We start from the raw sequence: 20,877 nt of genomic DNA, 5'->3' as shown, positions 1-20,877 counted from the left end.
TATCTACCATTTAATGTGATATAACATCATTTTTTTCAAAGATCTCAAACAGAAGTGTGGTGCGGTCTGCTTGTACGATAAACAGTGTGTCTTTGACTGAGGATTTATCTGCACTGCAAAGCCGTCCTTGAGCACGGCACTAAGTCCCTTTATACTGCGAAGCTGAAGCTCCAAAACAAAACCTGATCTCTTAACAGAGACAAAGCAGCAGCAGACGTTCCTACTGTCTTTCTCCTCGTCTCGCTCCTTTATTTCTTCCTCCACTTTTCATCTCTGTCCTTCATTCTTACTGCTTTCCATTCTGTTCCTGTAAATCCCCTCTGTTTTTCCTTTAACTCCTACTTTCCTTCCTGTTTTTATAATCCATTTCCTTGTTTCCTTCCTTCCATTATGTTTTCTATAATTCCTTCCTTCCTTCTTTAATGTTTTTCTCCTCCTTCCTTACTTCATGTTTGTTTTATCCTTTAATCCACTGCCTCCTTCCTTCCCTCCTTCTCCTATAATTCCATTCATTTTTTATTCCTAATTATCCATCCTTCATCCATTCTTTTTTCTATATTTCCTTCTGATCTGTTTTTCTATAATTCCTTCCTTCCTTTTGTCCTTCCTTCCTTCTTTCTCTTCTTCCGTTCCTTCATTATTTCTGTAAAATCATAAATGTAGCCCTTCCATCCCTTTGTCCATTATTTCTTTTTCTGTAAATATTTATCTCTTCTTTCCTTCCATTCTTTTTCTATAATTCCTTCCTGCCCTCCATTCTTCCTACTGCCCCTCCCTTTCATTCTGTTATCATATCATTTCCTCAATCATTCCTTCCTTCCTTCCTTCCTTCCTCTCAGGTTTTCAGTAATGTTTATAAACAAACCTTGACTTTTCAAAATTCATTTCATTGTTCCCAATCAAACCAGCTTGTTGAATTATCTTTTTGATATCCATCATCTTTTATGACATCTTCCTTTATGTTAAAGTTCAGATACTTCCGAAAAGTTATTGTCAATCTGCATGTTTGTAAACCTCTCACTACGCTTAAATGCCACATTTTAAGGATAAAGATGATTTTAAAGGAATGTATAACCTCATGAATATTTAAATGCGATGAATTGAGTGGAAAAGATGAGTTTAAGAGAAAACATGGCCCAGCTGTCGCATTGACTCCGACATGTCTCACCCTCGCCGACAGCTTTGCGTTTGGGAAGAGAGAAACTCGGAGATGCGAGGGGCAAATATATGTTTGTGTCTGTGTGTACAAGTGCAGGAGAGAGCAGAGAGAAAGACACTGAAACGCAGCTACATCAGAGCGGCGCGCAGCAGGACAGACGGGACCAAAGGTCTGCTTCACAGGAGGAGTGATTAAAGCGCTGCGCGAAGCCCACGTGGGAGCAAAAGGGCAGAAAAGAGATCTCATTACCCATAATGTAAAAGAAGAGCAACTCTCAGAGCAATTCTTAATGCAGCATGGAAAACACACTAACTTTCACAACATTAACAATCTTTCAGAACTGACATAAAAAAAAAGAAAATGGAGGGAGCGAAGCCACTCTCCTGATGAGAGGAATAAGCTCTTTCACCACATTAATAATTATAAACACCTGCTAATGGCTGCAGCGCTCTCATCAGTCTTTCACAACACTTAATAAACTTGATATGGGTGTGCAGATTTTTCACGACCGTTTCTTGTCATAATGTCGGAAGTAATACTCGTTACTAGATTTGCAAATCTGTGTATCATAAAAACAACCGTTATTCACATGATCTACCGTGTTGGAGCCAAAGAAAGCAGGTCATTTTTCTTTTAATGCTTTCTACTCTCGTTTTTATTTTTACTGTTCGCCTTCAACTTCATACACTTTATGATTAGAAGTTATCACAGCTCACGCGCCATTGAAGACAGAACTACTAATCATTTTGTAACTACTGATACCAAAATCTATTATTTGTAACCCAGATTAGAAGTAGCATGTTACATATTAGCATTGAGACTGTCAGGAGGCCTACCTGGTTGATGATGTAAATGCCGTAGTCAATCCTCTGCCGTCTGAGGATGGGGTGGAGGTAGTGGAGCCAGTACTTGAGGTGATTTTCTCTGTGGCGGAACGGGATGATGATGGCAACCTAGAAAAAAAAAAAACACGGACGGTTTCATGTCCGTGCTCACACAGATCCACTTTTTCTAAATTCTCATGTTATTAAATTTTATGATTTGTTTTATTTTAAAATCATGCAAATTATGTTTAAAGCAAAATCAAAAATGCTCCCTGACCCAATACAGAGGTTCTTTTCAATTCAGGAGACTCGTTACAATCTTAGAGGTGTCTGCAATTTCACAGTACAAATAGCTAAAAAAGGTATGAAAAGGAGATGTGTCTCCATCACTGGAGTTAAATTCTGGAATGATGCCAACATAAATTTAAAAACATGTCATTCTTTTGTTGTATTTAAGAAAATGGTTTGTAAAGCTATTTTTGAAGCTTATAAGTGCAATTGACCAGCTGTTAATGTTTCTTTGCTTTTCTATTGTTTCTTTGCCTTTTGTTGTTTCTTTGCTTTTCTATTTTCTTTTTGGTTTTCTGGAGGTCGGTAGCCAAAATTAGAAAGTTGGTACTATAGGATAGGCTTTTATAAGCATTTTGCTTCAGCCTATGCCTTTTCAGTTATTGTTCAACACATTTTTTTGGTTTTGTATGAAATGCTGTGTACAATGTTTTTTTGGTGTTGTTTTGTGTTGCAATGACTGAATAAACTTCATTCATTCATGTTATTCCCGTGTTTGTTGGAATCTATATATGCACTCAATATATAGCTGATAATATTTGCTAAACTTATGACACTGCAGTCAGCTTTTTGCAGCTTTTTGCATTTACAACATTTAACATAAAAGGAAAAAAGAACACCATGGCTTTTTTTCAGAGCCATGCTCACACCTGGTTTTAAAAGCTGTGACTGTGATCAACGTGAGCCAACTTCAAGTAGAAAGCTCTAGGTGCATCTGTTCACGTTTGCTTTTAAGAGTTTTTTGACGTGTAAATATATAGTTGGTTGAGTGTGTGTGTGTGTGTGTGTGTGTGTGTGTGTGTGTGTGTGTGTGTGTGTGTGTGTGTGTGTGTGTGTGTGTGTGTGTGTGTGTGTGTGTGTGTACTGGCAGGGGAAGTGGATCTTGGTTAGACATTGTTCTGTGGGAGATGCGTTCACAGACCTTCCATCTGGGCCGGCAGTCGGGGGGCGTGTATCGGCCTCCCTCTGTGACGTTGGGGTTCTCTTTCTGCACTCGCTCCATTGTCATCTGGGAACTGAACTCGATCAACAAACGCCCCACTGAGGAAGCAGCAAAGAGGAAAAGGGTTAGCGAGATGTGGAGGAGAGCAGATAAAACAGAGGATGAAAAAGAAGAAGTAAATGACGGGAGGAAGGAAAGCCAGACAGGACACAAGGGATGCACAGAGACAGGGGACAGAGGAGGCTTTTAGCTTCAAAGCGGCACTGTACGTGCATCAAAGCAGTGTGTGGAAAAATAATGGTTTCCAGGGAAACGCTGTGCGTGAAACAACATTTAATAAGATGCAAAGGCTTTGGAGAACATATAATGCTTAAAAAATAAACAAAGACTTTGAAGTTGGAGAATATAAACATGACATTAAATGTAATTACGCTGCTCAGTGATGAAGCCACATGGTATGCTCCGTCTCCACAAATGTTTCCATCATTCCTTTGAGTTGCGAGAGATCAAATACTTTCCGTGCGTCTGCCTGTCTGTGTCTGCCTGATTGATTGAGTGTTCTAAATAATTTCAAAGAGGGTTTTGCTTTAATTTTCCTGACCCGGACAATATATCCGCTCCGGTTGCATATAGAACCGGCATCATTAAGCTACAGGAGCAGACTTGTCTGTTGGGATCCAACCAAACCCCGAAATAACTCCCATCTTAACAAACTAGACTCCCAGCCCCTTAAAATATGATTCATTAGTTCAGATATTTATTCACTGTTGGACCAAGAAGAAGTGAGCAGATTCATTAAGCACCATTCAATCTACTAACATAAAACATTGTTATAAATCATATAGGGAATTATGTCTGTGGAAGTGTTGTTTTAACAAAAACATATGCCTTCCACACATATTGAAAGTGTTGTTCACTATTTTAGCTGCAATGTTATGCATTCAAAGAATGAAACTTGATTTTTGGTTGACATAATTGGACTTGGCAAAAAGCACATGATGTATTTTTAAAAGGATTAAAAAAAATCAGAGCAATTAATTCATCCTACTAGCAAGGACTGCTTGTTTTTTTTTAAAAACGTAATAAGACTTATTCTCCTCTTACATAAAGCCCTATTGTTCTCTATAAACAATTACATTAAAGGAACCATACTGTTGCAGCATGCAGCATATTCTTCATTACATGATGACTGGTTCTGCTGTTCAAGAGTCAAATGTACACAAAACAGTTTTAAAAGCCCCGGGAGACATTAAATGTGTCTCATTCCAGTTGTCTCTTGCAACAACTGCATATCGCTTCAATATGTTGCACATTAAAGATGAGGACTCAGAAAGGGGGAAAAAACACAGCAACTAAGGTTTTGGTTATTGTCGTGATTATTAAGATTAAATGACATGAAGAAAAATGTGTTTCAAGTTGCTATTTGCTCAGATAAAGGCAATAAAATGAGAGGTTAAGACAATGTTTTGGGTTTGGACAAATACACCGGCGGACAATGATGATCTTAATGGATTATAAAAGCTTGCAGAACTCAGGAGGAGGTGAAGACGAGCACCTCTTCGCTGTATCTTTGGGAGTGATAACAAGCGACGGTGTCCATTTAATAGGGTTCAACCATCCTAAGAGGTTCGAGATGTAATACGTAGACACTTCAGTCGCTCAGCATAGAGAATACTTTTCTCTACTCATCTTCACATGATGCTGCTCGGAAATGTGACCATTTTATTACCAAATTTTGACTATGCATGTCTTGGTCGTATAATTAAGAACACAAGAGCTATCAGTCTCCATTAATACAGAATTACGCAGTAGCATCTACCTCCTCTGTTGCTACACTTGCTGTACAGTATACACAGGATTACGCAACGATAACTGTATTGCTCTGCAAGGCAAAGAGATGAAGCACATATAGAAGATAATCTACTTAGCATCGGTACACGGGTTTCCGCTGAAAGCTCTCTTCCAATCGACAGTGTACACATCAGGAGCGTGATCGATGGCAATAAGGTTATATGTTCATGTTCATGTAACTTCATTACTTCTTTAACACACCACACAAACTGAATGCAAACAGTCATAACAGCTGAGCCCCCTCCATCCTCTCCACACTCATATTTCCTTTTTTCACAGTTTCCTCTTTGACAAAGAGGAAACTTTGACAAAGAGGAAACTGTGGGTCTTCTTTGTGTCACTAAATATTCTGTTATTCTACTTAACATAACAAAAAATGTTAGCTTTAGCAGAGGAATTGTGCAATTCTTATCTTTATCTAAAATTAATGCATCCAATTTATTGGCCAGTGACTTTCACCACTTCCATTAATTTAGTAACATTTTCTTTTACACTTAAACACAAACTCCCTCTCTGACACCTAATACAGTGAGTGTGGAAAGTATTCAGACTCATAGCAAAGGGTCTGAATACTTATGACCATGTGATATTTCAGTTTTTCTTTCCTAATAAATTTGCAAAAATTTCTACATTTCTGGTTTTTTCTGTGAAGATGGGGTTCTGAGTGTACATTCATGAGAAATAAAGTTAACTTTTTTGATTGTAGCAAATGACTGCAATGACACGAAAGGGGAAAAATTTAAAGGGGTCTGAATACTTCCGTACCCACTGTATATATTATACTTTGTTTAGGGTAGGTATCGGATTTACACTTGTACATTGTACTGTGATTTACCCAATCACTACTAGGACAGTATGCTGTCACCAACATAAACTACTGCAGGTGATGTTCACATCTGCCAATGAAGAACTACACAAAATGTTGCCATTGGCTGGTTGGAAAATAAAAAACAAAACATATATATATAAACTGAAAATCAGATGTCCTCCTTAAGAACAAATATCCAGATATTCAAGCATTTGGGTCCTATTAGCTTGATCTCCACTGACCGTTAACATATCTTTTTTTAAGAAGTGTACATCAGTACAGATCTTTAATCAATAAGTTCCAATTGGGTGATCTAAATGTTCCCCATTTTCTTTGTGCAGTATCGCCAACAGCTTGGAACCTTGTCAACAAGTGTCTTAAGGAGTGTTTGAGGTGTTCACGCAGACTCCTGACTACCTGCTGATTTGCCACTGGCCCATCGGCGAGATCCACAACTGACATAACAGGTGTAAAGTTGTGTAATGTCTAGCACCTGCAATCCACTCTAACTACCAATTACAGCAGAGCGTCCCTGTGGCGGATCCGATGTAGCAACAGCTGAGTACGTAAAGAGCACAACATCCCATAAAGCTTGCCGCTAACGGATGAAGACATGGAAAGGAACCTTAAAAGAAATACATGTGTTACTTCGCTGCTGTGATACATACAAATGGCATGTATAATGCAAAAAGGCTTTTGAATGTGTGTGCAGATAGGACATACTCATGTCTGTGTGAGAGGAGGAATAGGGCGATGATGGGATCGAGGTAATAATTGTGGAGAGAAGAAATGGAAAATGGCAATACATTGTATGATGATATATAACTCAGGCACCTACGTGTGTATGCGATCGTGTAATATCTCATGCTTATCTACAGTATGTGGTAATTTTACAGTAATATATTATAATCATGTTGCCTGAAAACACACATTTCCCATGGCCATGAGTTTAGCTGCACACGTACCAACGAAGCACGACAGCAAACACAAACAGCCAGTGGATTCGTTTGAGGCCGTGACTCAGGGTCACACTCAATGAGAGGGGCGCACAAACGGGATAAAAATGAGACCACTCAAGTGTTCTGTTGGTTATCAGTGGGATGTGGCATTCATCCATTCAGAGTTTCTTTTTTTGGGGGCTTTTCTTTCATGTTGTTGATTTGCTCTGACCTCCACACCAAGCAATTTGTACAGTGGGTACGGAGAGTATTCAGACCCCTTTAAATGTGTCCCTCTTTGTTTCATTGCAGCCATTTGCTAAAATAAAAAAGTTCCCTTTATTTCTCATTAATGTACACTCCCCATCGTGACAGAAAAAGAACAGAAATTTAGAAAATGTTGCAAATGTATTAAAAAAGAAAAACTGAAATATCACATGGTCATAAGTATTCAGACCCTTTGCTGTGACACTCATATTTAAGGGTGCTTTCACACCTGTCCCGTTTGGAGCAGTTGTTCTGGAACAGGGAGCGTTTCCCCCTAAAGATCAATTTGTTTGGTATATATGAACACAGCAATCGCACTCGGATGCGGCACAAAACAAGCGAGCCGAGATCACCCAGGAGCTCCAAACGCACCTGCAGCGGTACGTTTGGAGTGAGAACATAATCAACACAGCAACCGACACAACTCCATTCATTGTGTATGTGCGACCGCGGCGCAGAGCCTCCACCACCTGGACACAACTTTCTCTCTTCTCCCTTCTCTCTTATTGGACGTGCCGAGATGTCGTCACAGCGCGGCACGGTGAAATTAAAAAATGTTCAATTTGGGCAGGCAGGCGTGGCTCAAACGCCGCGGCAGGAGCCGCCGGGATCGGCAGCAGAGCGGTCCGCTCTTGCGCCGGTAGCACATACACAATGAATAGGATCGGTGGTCTGCGCTTTGCGCCCTCTTTGTGAAAGGGGCTTTATAACCATTGTTGTTTTTCCCAGGGTACGGAAGAGGAAACTCCTTCCGCGTTCATTTCTGACCAATGAGAGAACAGTTGGTTCGCACATGGCATTTGTTGACAGCTTTGAACCGCTACAGACGGTTGCCTTGTGAACACAAACCCCACAAACGAAACAACTGTATCGATTTAGCCCCTGAATCGGAACAAAACAAACGGGCCACAGGTCTGAAAGCACCCTAACTCAAATGCTGTCCATTTCTTCTGATCCTCCTTGAGATGGTTCTGCTCCTTCATTGGAGTCCAGAAACATTTAATTAAACTGATTGGACTTGATTAAGAAAGGCACACACCTGTCTATATGAGACCTTACAGCTCACAGTGCATGTCAGAGCAAATGAGAATCATGCGGTCAAAGGAACTGCCCAAGGAGACAGAGACAGAATTGTGGCAAGACACAGATCTGGCCCAGGTTACAAAAGAATGTCTGCAGCACTCAAGGTTCTTAAGAGTTTGGGACGACCAGAACTCTTCCTAGACCTGGCTGTCCAGACAAACTGAGCAATCATGGGAGAAGAGCCTTGGTGAGAGAGGTAAATAAGAACCCAAAGAGATGCAGTAGGGAGATGGGAGAACGTTCCACAAAGTAAGACTATCACTGCAGGCCTCCACCAGTTGGGGCTTTATGGCAGAGGGGCCCGACTGAAACCTTTCCTCAGTGCAAGACATATGAAATCCTGCATAGAGTTTGCCAAAAAACACATGAATGATTCCCAGACTATGAGAAATTAGATTCTCTGGTCTGATGAGACCAAGATTGAACTTTTCTGCGTTAATTCTAAGCGGTATGCGTGGAGGAAAGCAGGTACTGCTCATCACCTGTCCAATACAATCCCAACAGGGACACATGGTGGTGGCAGCATCATGCTATGGGGATGTTTTTCAGCTGCAGGGACAGAAATTGAAAAGAAGTTGCAATTGAAGGAAAGATGAAAGCGGCCAAGTACCGAGATATCCTGGCAGAAAACCTCTTCCAGAGTCCTCAGGACCTCAGACTGGGCCGAAGGTTCACTTTCCAACAAGACAATGACCCTAAGCACATAGCTAAAATAACAAAGGAGTGAGTTTGGAACAACTCTAGGACCATTCTTGACTGGCCCAGCCAGAGCCCTGACCTAAACCCAATTACGCATCGCTGGAGAGATTTGAAAATGACCACACACATTCACCATCCAACCTGACAGAACTGGAGAAGATCTGCAGGGAAGAACGGCAGAGGATCCCCAAATCCAGCTGTGAAAAACTTGTTGCATCATTCCCAAGAAGACTGTACTCGCACAAAAGGTTGCTTCTACTCAATACTGACCAAAGGCTCTGAATACTTATGACCATGTGATATTTCAGTTTTTCTGTTTTAATAAATTTGCAAACATTTCTACATTTCTGTTTTTTTCTGTCAAGATGAGGTGTACATTAATGAGAAATAAAATTAACTTTTTGGATTCTAGCAAATAGCTGCAATGAAACAAAAGGGGAAAAATGTAAAGGGGTCTGAATACTTTCCGTACTCACTGTATGTGAAAGCTCAAAGGCTGATGAATTGTTCCAGTGCCGCTACTGTTTCTGATAGGCCCACATGTGCAGAGAAACAGAGATCCATCTTGGGCTACACATTCAGTTTAATCTGTTTCAGGTTGAACAGCTACATAAGTAGGCTGTGTGTTAATGTGTCTATCACCTGTGTCAACTGCATAAAACGCTGAAAATGTAAGCGGGTGAAGTGCATGCTAAATGGTGGAGCTGCAACAACACCAGCCTGTGGTCTGTGTGGTCTGTGTGGGTCAACTGCATGTAGGAATAAGACTTGTAAACTACTGTACCACTTAAAAGATGAGATGCATTTATCAGCTTTTTACGTGTCCATTTTGGAAAGAGTGCAATTGAAAAGTATCATAAAATAACACAATAAGCTGGCTGTCAATCAACAGTCCGCCTTTGAGAGTTTTTGAGCCTTCACGTTGCTTAAGTGACAACCGAAAAAGGGCTGCGGTTGGATTTTTCCATATTTGAGGAAATGGGCACATAAAAAGTGGAGAAAGGGGAAACGAAAGAGGAAGGAGTGTGTCCCTTTCCTCCTGCATCCCACTGACATAGACAGCAACAAGAGAGTCTTTCAGCTCACTGAATCTTATTAGCCTGTCCACACTCTCCACCTCTTCCCTTTCAATCATTTACAAGTACTTGTACCAACTCCCAACCGTAATTGCTATCCTTCTCATTTAGATGAAAAAGAGGCAGATCAAGGAGGAGTGGAAGGAAAAAGTGTGAAATCCACAGATCCACAATGCCTTTGATTTTATTTATCATAATTTCTTCTTGTCCATTTTACTCTTCTCATTTTCAAACCCCTTCCAGGAGTCATTATGGAGGATTGAGGAAATAATTAGTGGCAAAGGTTGCGCTCGGTGCTGGATGTGTGTGAGTGCTTCTGTGTTTGCTGCATCAAGGGATTACTGGCATCAAAGAATCTCCTTGACATACAAAAACATCCAATCATCTGTTTGTGTGGCTGTGTGGCTGTGTGTCTGCGCACAACACCCGGTGTGCATGAGATAAAAGGTTAACAGCATTTATTCAAACCTCACCAAGACCATGCACCAAGGGCTGCATCATCCACCAATTGATAGCGTTGTTGTTGTTGTTGTTATAAAAGGAAACATTAATTCGAAATAAAAAAAGGGGAAACATAAATACCAATTAAAGGATAGAGTGAAACAAGTCTGTGGTTTGATGGATCTGGGGACAGACTGGTGTCAAACTGTATTTGTCAAACTTTCTCTGGGAGCTAAAGAGAAAAAGAGTCAAGATGACAATTTTCAAATCTTGACAAGAAATAGTATTTATTCCTTAAAGTGAAAAGAACAGAAATCAAATGGCTTATGTACGCTTACTGTATGCCACAAATGTATGAATAATTAAGGGCATGGTCTTTTGAGTGACAGCTGGCTGTAATTAATGGTTAGCTGCCATCACTTTAGCTACTTAGTATTCAGAACCGTCACTGACTTCTGAGCTGTGATGATCTAACAGTACATAGTTATTCCTACTTCAGAGATCAAATCCCCACAAGCCTTTCTGTGTGGAGTTTGCATGTTCTTCCTGTGCTTGCGTGGGTTTTCCTCGAGGTACTCTGGCTTCATCCTGCAGTCCAGAACATTTATGTCATACTAAATTATTATTCTAAATAACCCAAAGGAGTGAGTGTGTGTGGTTGTTTGTCTATATGTGGCTCTGCGATGGACTGGCAGTCCTTTTCAGGATGTACCCCTGCCTTTCACCCAAAGAGAGCTTGGATGGGGCTCCAAAAGACCCTGTGATCCTAAATAGAAATAGGCCCAAAAAGAAATGGGAAAAAAGCCCAAGGACAAAGTTTAGCTAAGCAGCAGGCCACCTGGACCAATCGGGTGTCCTGGACTCTGAGGCTGCAGTTATTTCGCCGAAGTGCCAGCTCATCCAGGGTCCAGCTGGTCATCAATCAGAGCTCCCCAATCTTTATTTAACTGCAACATTGTATTGTTTCAAATGTTAAGGGGCAATATCGAAAATGAGATTGTACGGATTCAGTCACTCAGAAAGTAAGGTAACACTAGTTACCATCATAGCTCAGCAAGGGGACCTCAAGGCCACAGTCAGTTAGCCAAGCATCCGTTACATGAGTCTTCCAGTGATGCTCAAGTGGAACTCCAATCCTTGCTACAGCTCCCGTAGAACTTGTTGGAAATCTTTTGATTTATCAGAATGGCCAAATAGTGACATTAGTACAAGTTATCATGAGTTAAGCCAAAGTAATATAGCTAACTTGTGTAAACTGCACTAAAGTGGGCGTGTTCCAGGTGGCCTCCATGGCTTGTTTTGTTCTGGATTAATCAGGGCTGGGCAGAATCAGTTCTGGCACCCATCAGCGCCCCCCAAAAAGGCCTCAAATCAACTCCTTAGAAAACCCTTTGGTAATGTCCCAGGGGGGGTGGGGGGTTTCAGTACTTTTTATAAAGTCTATGCTTTTACCCTTGACCTCCACTAATTGAAACCCACCTTATGTGGACGTTTCATGCTCTCCCTGCTTTGGAGTATGCTACATTAATGTTGTCCCGTGACTGAAAAATGACTGTGGGCACAACTGTGTTTGATTGCGTTTGTCTCGTCACCACTATAGCTCACATTGCTTCTGACACACAGAGGTCGCTTATGGTTAATTGGTGCTTTTACTGATGAATGCACAAGTCAGTCCAGGGGGTTTGGAAGAATAGGTCTAACTGCAGAGTTTATTTTGGGAACCTTTTCAGTTTAATATAGAATTTTAGCGTCTGTTAATGCAAATAAATCAGTAAAATAAAAAAAAAGATCATAGTAGAGGAACAAACCTCACAAGCTCCAGTGAGCATTCTCATTGTTGAAAAACTGGATTTAGTTCCAGTTCAGAAATGAATATCTATTCACTGTTAATCCATGTTCCAAAAGGTAAATGTATGTAAAAGTACAATAACTGTTCAGATTAACTTTTTGCTTTATTTATAATCGGTTTTCCAATTCAAATATAAAAAAAAAATGTGTACTTGTCAAGAGGGTGATTTTTGAACTACTCTCCTCTCATGTCATCTGTATATCAGGGCCATTAAATGGCCTGAAAATAAATATATTATGGTTTATTGGAAATATTTTCATAGGCTGAACATGTAAAAGTTCTGTATGATAAATATGAAAGAGAAGCAGAATTCACAAGCCTGTTTCCATAAAACATGAGGAGAAAAGACGGGCAATATTTCCAGATTGCAATTGAGCCCGAAAGTAACGCCAACACGATCATTTATTCAGCCGTTTTAAATGGATTCACATTTGGATTCCTGCTATGGAAGAGCTCTGCCTTCATTCCTGCAGTGACGATGACTGACGCTAATGTCTGTTAACCAAAATAAAATAAAAAACTACACTTCACGAGAAATGATTACTGCATATAACATGAGCCCACAAAAATATCCAGAAGATATGGGTGATTTGATGTAGAAACACCAGGAACACGATTACTAGAGGTGGGAGAACTAAGAGCAAAGCTTACTGCATAATTTAGAGTGATTACATGTGGCTGGCTGACTATTCTTTCTCTGCAGTGTAAAGTATATTCAGAATGTGTATACATGTATGCAATTATCTAAATCCTTTTTCTTTTCTTTTTTAAATCTATCATTGAAAGTAAAGTGAAATTAAATTTAATGTGAGCTCTGAGACTGCAGCTCCATCAGAAACAGTTCCCTTTGGGTTTGTTTGGTTTCACATTCAGACACATTTGCAGTCATGAAATTGGATGAGTAGCGAACTCTAATCATCAGGAAATGTTTGGCGCTGTAATGCAAGAGAAACAACGTGTGCGCACGCAAACAAGCCCAAACAAGAACTTTCTTTAATGAGTGTGAATTTTAAGCCAATTGAGCCAAGTAATTACATTGTGACAATACAACGGCACTGATTCGAGAGGAAAAAGTATTCAATGGGATTTTTTCTTCCATCAAGAAGCAATGATTTTATCAGCATTTACTGGAGAGATACTGCTCAGCACCGGTGTTGCAGATCATTACCCGAACAAGCGAGGCAAAAAGCACTTGATGGCTAAAATCCAAGAGCACAGTATGCTCACTGAAGCCCTTTTTTGCTTTGAGACGGAAGAGGCTGGGTGGATGAAACAGATGGAGAATGCGTGAAGCACAACAACATGTCCTGGCAGGGTGTGTCGAAAGAGAGACAGAGAAACAAAAGATGAAGACAAACAAAATAAAAGGCAAGAGGTGCAAGTGATGCAGGGTCAGATAGTGAAGGATGGTTGGTTGGACCTCAAAGAGAGGGTGAAATAGATGAGAAAAGACAGGAAGGAAAAAGTGAAAATGCAAAGTGAAGGGGTGGAAGATAATGTGAGGTCCTGAGCCAAATACCATGGCAACACATCCATCAAAAAACAGTGGTGCTTCAGTCCACTGAAGTCCCGCTACTATAGTTGTAAGATTACAACTGCCCTCTCTAGTAACCTGAAACCAAAAATATCTGCTATGATTTTTTTTTTCTTGGTCAGCCTCGTTGCCAGAAGGCAACATTGGCCTTTAAAATGTGTGAAAAGCAATGATACATGCTGCAAAATCAGGTAAGGACCTTGTTCACAACAGATATTCATGCGGTAGAAATTCAAAAGGTTTTGAAAGTATTTTGAGTTTTTGTCAATGCCTCTCTGCCTCTGTCCTCCATCACTTACTGGAGTATTTCCCATCCCTAGTCCTTGGGGAACACTGTCCTGCATGTTTTAGATGTTTCCCTGGTTCAATGAACCTTGATACAAATGGCTTTGCCATTAATAAACTTTTGCTAACCTTGATGACAAGCTGGTGACAACTATTCATTTGAATCAGCTATGTTAATGCAAGAAGACATCTAAAACATGCAGGACAGCGTGCCCTGAGGAACAGCGTTGGGAAACACTCTCTTAGTGTGTCAATTCCTATTTAACTTATCTGTAACCTCTGCTTCGGGAAAAAAGGACATCTAAGTATCAAAGTGAAGTTTTCTTTTTATCCCCGATTTTTTTCCCCATTTTCATCACCCAGTGCTCCTTCCTAAGTGACAGTCCTGGGCATTTCTCCCTCTACCAACCCCGGGAGGGCCCTGCACTGAGCTCAGGTCTCCTCAACCTGAGGAGTGAGCAGGCCGCTTCCTTTCACCAGACAGGCTTCTCTGGCCGGACGACGTTATTCCGGCCATATCCTCCCCACCCCAGTTGCCATTATGGTTGAATGTGTCATTTTTGTGCATTCCCTTGTTCATGTAAATCTCTTGTTGAACCGTTTCAAAGCGCTGCGACTTATTGTGTAGCTACAACAAAAGTATGTCAGAACCAACCGTTGTTGGTTGCGCTTTTGCGAGTGCCTGGATGATGCAGAAGCCACATTGGATGGAACAACTAAAGAAATCAAAAACATTTTTTTCATTTTTTTCAACTACTTATCGGGTTGATTCTTTCATAAATGCAATCATACAAACCATCATCGTCCTCTTTAGATTTAAACTACACAAAATAATCCAAAGAGAACCCAACTGCACAAATCTTTTGTGAGTATTTCCCTTGATGCCATTTTTGGCAGAATTCACATTGTTCTCTCTATTACATGATATCAAATCTGCATGTCTGGCGGGAGAACCGACTCCAGCGTGCCAGCATGTGGCCGCGCGTGCATGTAACTGCGAGTATGAGCGTGTGAATGAGTGTATCTGGCAGCTACAGGTCTCACTGCCACAGTCCAGCTGGCAGTTTGATGTGCTGGTTGGCACATGCCGACCCATGCTAGCCTACACACACACACACACACACACACACACACACACACACACACACACACACAAACACACACACACGCACGACTCTCTTAGGAATCTGTATCCTGAGACGTCCGCAGCCAAATGCATGAAGACTCCAAGGTCGCGATGATGTGAGAGCACTACACGGATTGGCGTGATCAATGAGACAGACATGAAATGGTGCAAGAGAGCTAGCTGCCAAAGGATTACCGTGCAGACACTCCTACAGATGCCAGGCCGCATCTGCCAGAAATAACACTGCAAAATAAATTAATCAGTGGCCCAGGACTGAGATTATGAAAGGTGACATGTATGTGGTACAATTAACTTCAAAACCTGACAACGAGACTGGGATCCTTGTTAGGGATTGTTTCCGCTCCATCTGCACAAGTGCTGTGACAAAAGCACATTAGAGCCTCCACGTGCTCGGTGCTCACAACTGCTCAACACTCAGTCATTTCTCAGGTTAACCTCTTAAAGCTTTGGAGGCTGCAACAGTGGGTGCAGCATCCTCTTCTTTCTTTGGATTCACACTTGTTCTACGTCATCATCTTGTAGTTTTGGTAAATGGAGGCATGCATGCAAACAATGACTTTTGTTTTTTTACATCAATCTGGCTGATAAGATCACTTGTGTCTTTCACAACTATGAAAGTGCAGATGCAGTCTCTGTCAAAGCCAGAGGGATTTATTCTAGCAGAAGCCAACAGAAGGAGAGAATGTAAATATCCTTTCAGAGTTTATGTTTCCACCGAAGCTGACATCTGACATTTCTGAGGACTGTACTTTGATATTTCTTGCATGTGTCAGCAGACACACGCATACAAATACACACAGATGCTCTTAAATCCATCAGAGTATCAATGTCCCTCTGTTCACGTCGGTCTTGATCTTCCTCTGCTTTAATCTCCTTTCCTTCTTTTCCTCACAGGAATTTATTTCGCCTGTCCGTCACCATTAAAGGCCATCCGGCATACAGCCAGCTGTGTATGGTGGCGAGCTCTGAACACACAAGAAGATCACAGACACACACACTACCTGGTGGCCCCAACGTCTTGACATATACACAATTCAGCAATTTAAAGCCGGAAGTAGCAAGATGGACAAACAGAGGGATGAAGGGAGCTATAAAATGGGAATTTCATCTACAGTAAAAGCTGCAGCACTGATTTAAAAGATATATAGTCCACAAAAGAAGCAGTGGAATGGAGTTCAGGTACTAACTCAATCTAAAATTGATCATTATGAAAAGACGAGTAAAGACCTCATTTTAAAATAAGCTTTTGTACTGTAAATTTATGAGACTTTACCAAATGACGTCACAAACCATTTTCTATTGTAATACCATTTCTGAACACTTGAGGGCATGCAGGTCTGCTGTGTTGATACCGGAGCCACTAACAATACTGTGCTAATGACTGGGGATGGTCCGGCATGTCCTACTTGAGCTGCATGACTTTGTTACTTACACTAGGGGCCGACGCGTGAACTTTCTTGTAATATGCTCTCCCCATGTGATCACAAGTGGTATAGCCACAAGGAGTGGTTTTAAGACATCAGGTTATTAAGTCAACTTTTAGAACTAAATAAGATCTTAAATGCATTAGCTACTCCGAGGGTAACGTGTGTATTAATTTGAGCGTCTTTCGGTTTTCTATTTGCACTATGTGGCAGTTTTTATTTTGTAATGTATTGTAGCTTGATTAGGGAAACAAGCAGTGAAAAATTACAACCGAAGCTGTTCAAGCCTGGTTTCCCCGACGCAGCAGCAGAACCAGCACAATGACTCAAAAGCTCCTTGATAAGTCAGACCCTGTTTATTCCAGAGTGCATTACCATAATTAGGAAACGCACAGAGTCACAGATCAACTCGAGCAGAAAACAGCAGAACAGGAGTTTCTCAAAGTGACTCCAAAAGTTGGGGTTTTGAACAACCTTTAGTTGAACACGGGCCATGCTACTATCATCAGTGTTATTTTTATTACATGGCTCTTCAGACAAACATTTAAACATTAATGTAACTTTAAAACGCTTTGATTTCTGATGACAGCAATGATGATTTAAAAAAAAAAACAGATGACTCCAAACACAAATTTAGAGAAAACATATTTTTGACACCTGTCACGACTGCAGAATTCAATAACGCGTCTGGGAGCTCTAAAGCGCATAAAAACAAGACAGATCAGTACTGATCACAGAGTAACACCATTGATCATGACTATATAAACCCTCAGAACATGATCAGCCCACTCAATGGCAATTATCCCGTTATCACTGACGTAATTATACAGCAGATTAAAAAAAAATTATATACTATAAAACTATAACTCAGACAACTAGATAGATCAGAAGATCTAGCTATCTGTATATCTATTAATATGACATCATACACAACTGATAATCAGTATTACTGTAAGTCTTTAAACTGGCAGCCTGAAAGAGAGAAATAATAATGATGATTCAGTAAAAAGTCTTTGGGAAGTACAGATAAGAACTAAAAGCTATTATAGTTCATTATGGGAATGAAGCAACGGCGTTTGCATTAAGCTATTTGGCTACACTTCACGATATATATTGTTTTAGTGGAACTACAAGAACGAAAGGCAAGATGACTTAATAAGATTTACAGTAGTGGCGGATAAGAAGGCACCCCGAGGACCAACAGAGGGGCTGAGACTAAGTGAAGGAGAGAAGGAAGTGCTTATATATCTCCACATGGTGTTTGCTCAGCCAGAAGCTCGGAAAGGCTGCTCCAGACTTTCCTCACACTTCCTCACTACTTTCCTGCCCTCATTTACAAAGCACACTTTAAGTACACCTCAGAAAAATAATGTAAAAGGTACAGTTGAGTTATTCAGTAAAACTCAGCAGCACACCTGCATATGTAAATTATTCATGATTTTGCACAGCAGCTTACATCAGCACTCAGCATCTCCCGTTAAAAGCTGTTCTCATTCAGCCTGACAGCACATTTGGACTTCTTGTTTGTTGCGGCAGTTCAACATTTATATTGTAACCCAACTGAGACAGGACTTACAGTCACTTCTGGTTCCTGCAAGTGAAGGATGAGTGAAAACAAATGAAACGAATGAATGAATGGCCTTAAAATGGAAAAATTCTGGAGAAATCATACGATGAGACTGCATCCCAAAACTGATTTTTCTATTTTTACAGTCAGAAAGAAGAACAATCACACCTGCATAAATATTGCAGTGTCTGAGTTTTTTGCAACACATGTATTAGCCAAATTAACTGAAAATATACACTTACAAATGCATGTAAGAAAGATATTCTGAGATTCTGAGTTGGTAGATTCTGATTTTCTTTCTTCAACCCATAATCAGCTGCACACAATTAAACAATCAACGCTGAAAGGTAGTGGAAGCTGCAGGCTGTGTTCGCCAAGAAGGCTCGGAATGGCGACCGTTTTGGTTGAAAATGCACCTAAAATTGTACATGGGTGGGACCTTCAACTATATTTGAGTGTATTTTTCTGATTGCAAATATAATTGTTCACACTGTTAGCCATTAATATCTGACCTGCGGGAATTTTTTGAGGAATATATAAAGACTTCAATCAGCAGTTTTCAATAACAAAAGAAGTTTAGAACATTTATTGTTGGCACCCTTTGAATTTTAGCAGCTGCTCCTAAATGTGTTTAGTGACAGGAAAACAAACAACCAAAAAAACTACCTCGCATTACGTTATCTTATGCTGCGTGATCTTAGAAGGTATCAGTACCGATCTCTGCCCATAGAGCTGATCTGACCTGACCGGACAAAAAGTCCCCAATACCGATTACCAACTGATCCATTTTACCTCTCTACTTATCTCCTCCTCATCTGTTGTGTTGCTCCCCAAACAACACCAATTTGTTATACAATGGATGATGAAAAAAAAGCGAGGCAATCTGCTAAAGAACCGTGCATGAAAGTACCAACGAGGAAACATGAAAATGTGGGAACAAGATAGAACAAAGTTAGTTCACCTAACTGTTCCCTCAAACTGCTACAAAGCTTTCAAGGTACAGAGACATATTAATATTGTTGAGCAGGGCACTACTTTGTCCACTGAACTGGATGGACATCAAAACCACATCCATCTCACCAAAGGACAAAGGACCAGAGGTGATCTTTTGAGTTGCCTGCCGCTGCTTCTATTGGCTTGAAATTTGTGGACCAGAGTTAAAGGGAATTTTTTCAATATATGATAAGCTTAATTGAGGTCCGGCTTAGGTATTAGGGTTCAAACTGTTAATAATCCTTTATAGGACTGCAGTATCAGATAAAAATGCGGTACAAGAAAAAAAAGTCCATGGTCTTTATCACAGACTCTATAAGAAGAGCTGGACAATCCTTAACCCTAAGGTTTTCTGAAGAGTGCTTTTCAAGCCTCTTTGCTCTCATTCATTAATTGAATATGCACAGCGCCATTTTGCATATGGACAGACAGAGGAGACCTGGAAGCCTGCTGGAACGAGCCCAGTTTAGTTCAGTAACGTGAAGTAGCTAAGTTAGCTTGGCTGATTTAGCGTTGGATTACTTTACATTCATTCTGACCAACTCTGGAAAAACGATCTTAATGAAGTGTCACTACCAAAACGGCATCCGAAACAAGTGCTGCCTCTGGGATCCGCCATCATTCAGCCTGGTGGGGAAAGCTTCCTGGCGTAGGCCAGCAACTCTCAGACCGAGAGACCGCAGGTCCCAGCAGATTTCCACTTTGAAAGGTCCTGAAATGATGATCTACAGTGGCTTCTGACTTTTTTACCTGAACCACACCGCAGGACCTGTTTCCAGTGAATGTCTACATCCCGCTTCAAATGTCATTTCAGTAGCGATGCCAGAAGACACAGCGGTTAATGCACTGTCAGCAGAAGCTGCAGGCTGCTTTGCTAAACGTCATCCTCGGACCTTTCCAGGACGACACAAAGCCAGTCGCAGCAGTCCCTGCAATTAGCAGCACCAAAAAAAACCTCCTGTCTTCTAGAAACGAACGACTAGGGCTCCAGTATGTCGTTATTCACAGCTCAGAAGTCAAGACAGTACTAAGCACTAGGTTGATGACGCAATGACAGGTAGCCATCGGCAACACTCCTAATTATACATAAATGTGTTGCTTTATGTTTTTTTACATGATGTGGTAAAGTAAAATCATCGCTGAAATCTAGTTATGGAGACCTAAACCTTTTTTTTCTCTTTTTTAAATCAGACTGGAAATATGTTCAGCCCTACTGTAGATTTGGGCATTTGAACATTCAATTTATTGTGATTCAGTCACTTTTGGAGCCAGCCCCTAGTGGTCGGTTGAGGAACTCTATTCAATTTAATTCACAGATACTTCATTAATCCCTAAAGGTGAAATTATTTGACTGTAAAACTAAAACTCCCTGTTTGCATCATATTAGCAAGATGTAGCCACCTGGTCTTTCTTTACTTTAAATGTACCAAGCTTTTGTGAAAAGCAGGTTTTTATTCCTAGTTTCAAATGAAGCTGTTCATCTTGTGGTATTTTTTCACATTGCTAGATTTCGAAGTCTTACAATTAAATCTAGAAAGGTGCATATAAAAACTTTTGCTGCATTTCCACGTGTATTTTGCAGCGAGAGCAAGCTAAAATCAGTCAATTGATTACTCTCTCTCTCAAGCAAATCTTTTTAATTGTATTTGGTGGCCAGTGTTGAAATGACATGAAGCTGGATAAAGAGGGCATGCATAGTGG

The 20,877-nt window shown here is 40.6% G+C and overlaps 1 protein-coding gene across 3 annotated transcripts in view; it reads right to left on the bottom strand.

Moving 5' to 3' along the window:
* b4galt2 (UDP-Gal:betaGlcNAc beta 1,4- galactosyltransferase, polypeptide 2) overlaps positions 1-20,877 on the bottom strand; it is a 193,104-nt gene that overhangs the window by 107,783 nt on the left and 64,444 nt on the right. For all 3 annotated transcript variants that reach the window (XM_061732520.1, XM_061732519.1, XM_061732518.1), the window contains exons 3-4: positions 3,194-3,312; positions 1,996-2,112 (exon numbers count right to left, since the gene is read on the bottom strand). In XM_061732520.1, the coding sequence (XP_061588504.1) occupies positions 1,996-2,112; positions 3,194-3,312 (236 nt within the window). The remainder of the gene's footprint in view (positions 1-1,995; positions 2,113-3,193; positions 3,313-20,877) is intronic.

The sequence above is a fragment of the Cololabis saira genome, chromosome 10 (genome assembly GCF_033807715.1).
Source record: "Cololabis saira isolate AMF1-May2022 chromosome 10, fColSai1.1, whole genome shotgun sequence".
NCBI classification, from domain to species: Eukaryota; Metazoa; Chordata; class Actinopteri; order Beloniformes; family Belonidae; genus Cololabis; species Cololabis saira.
This window is presented reverse-complemented; position numbering and strand designations above follow the sequence as displayed.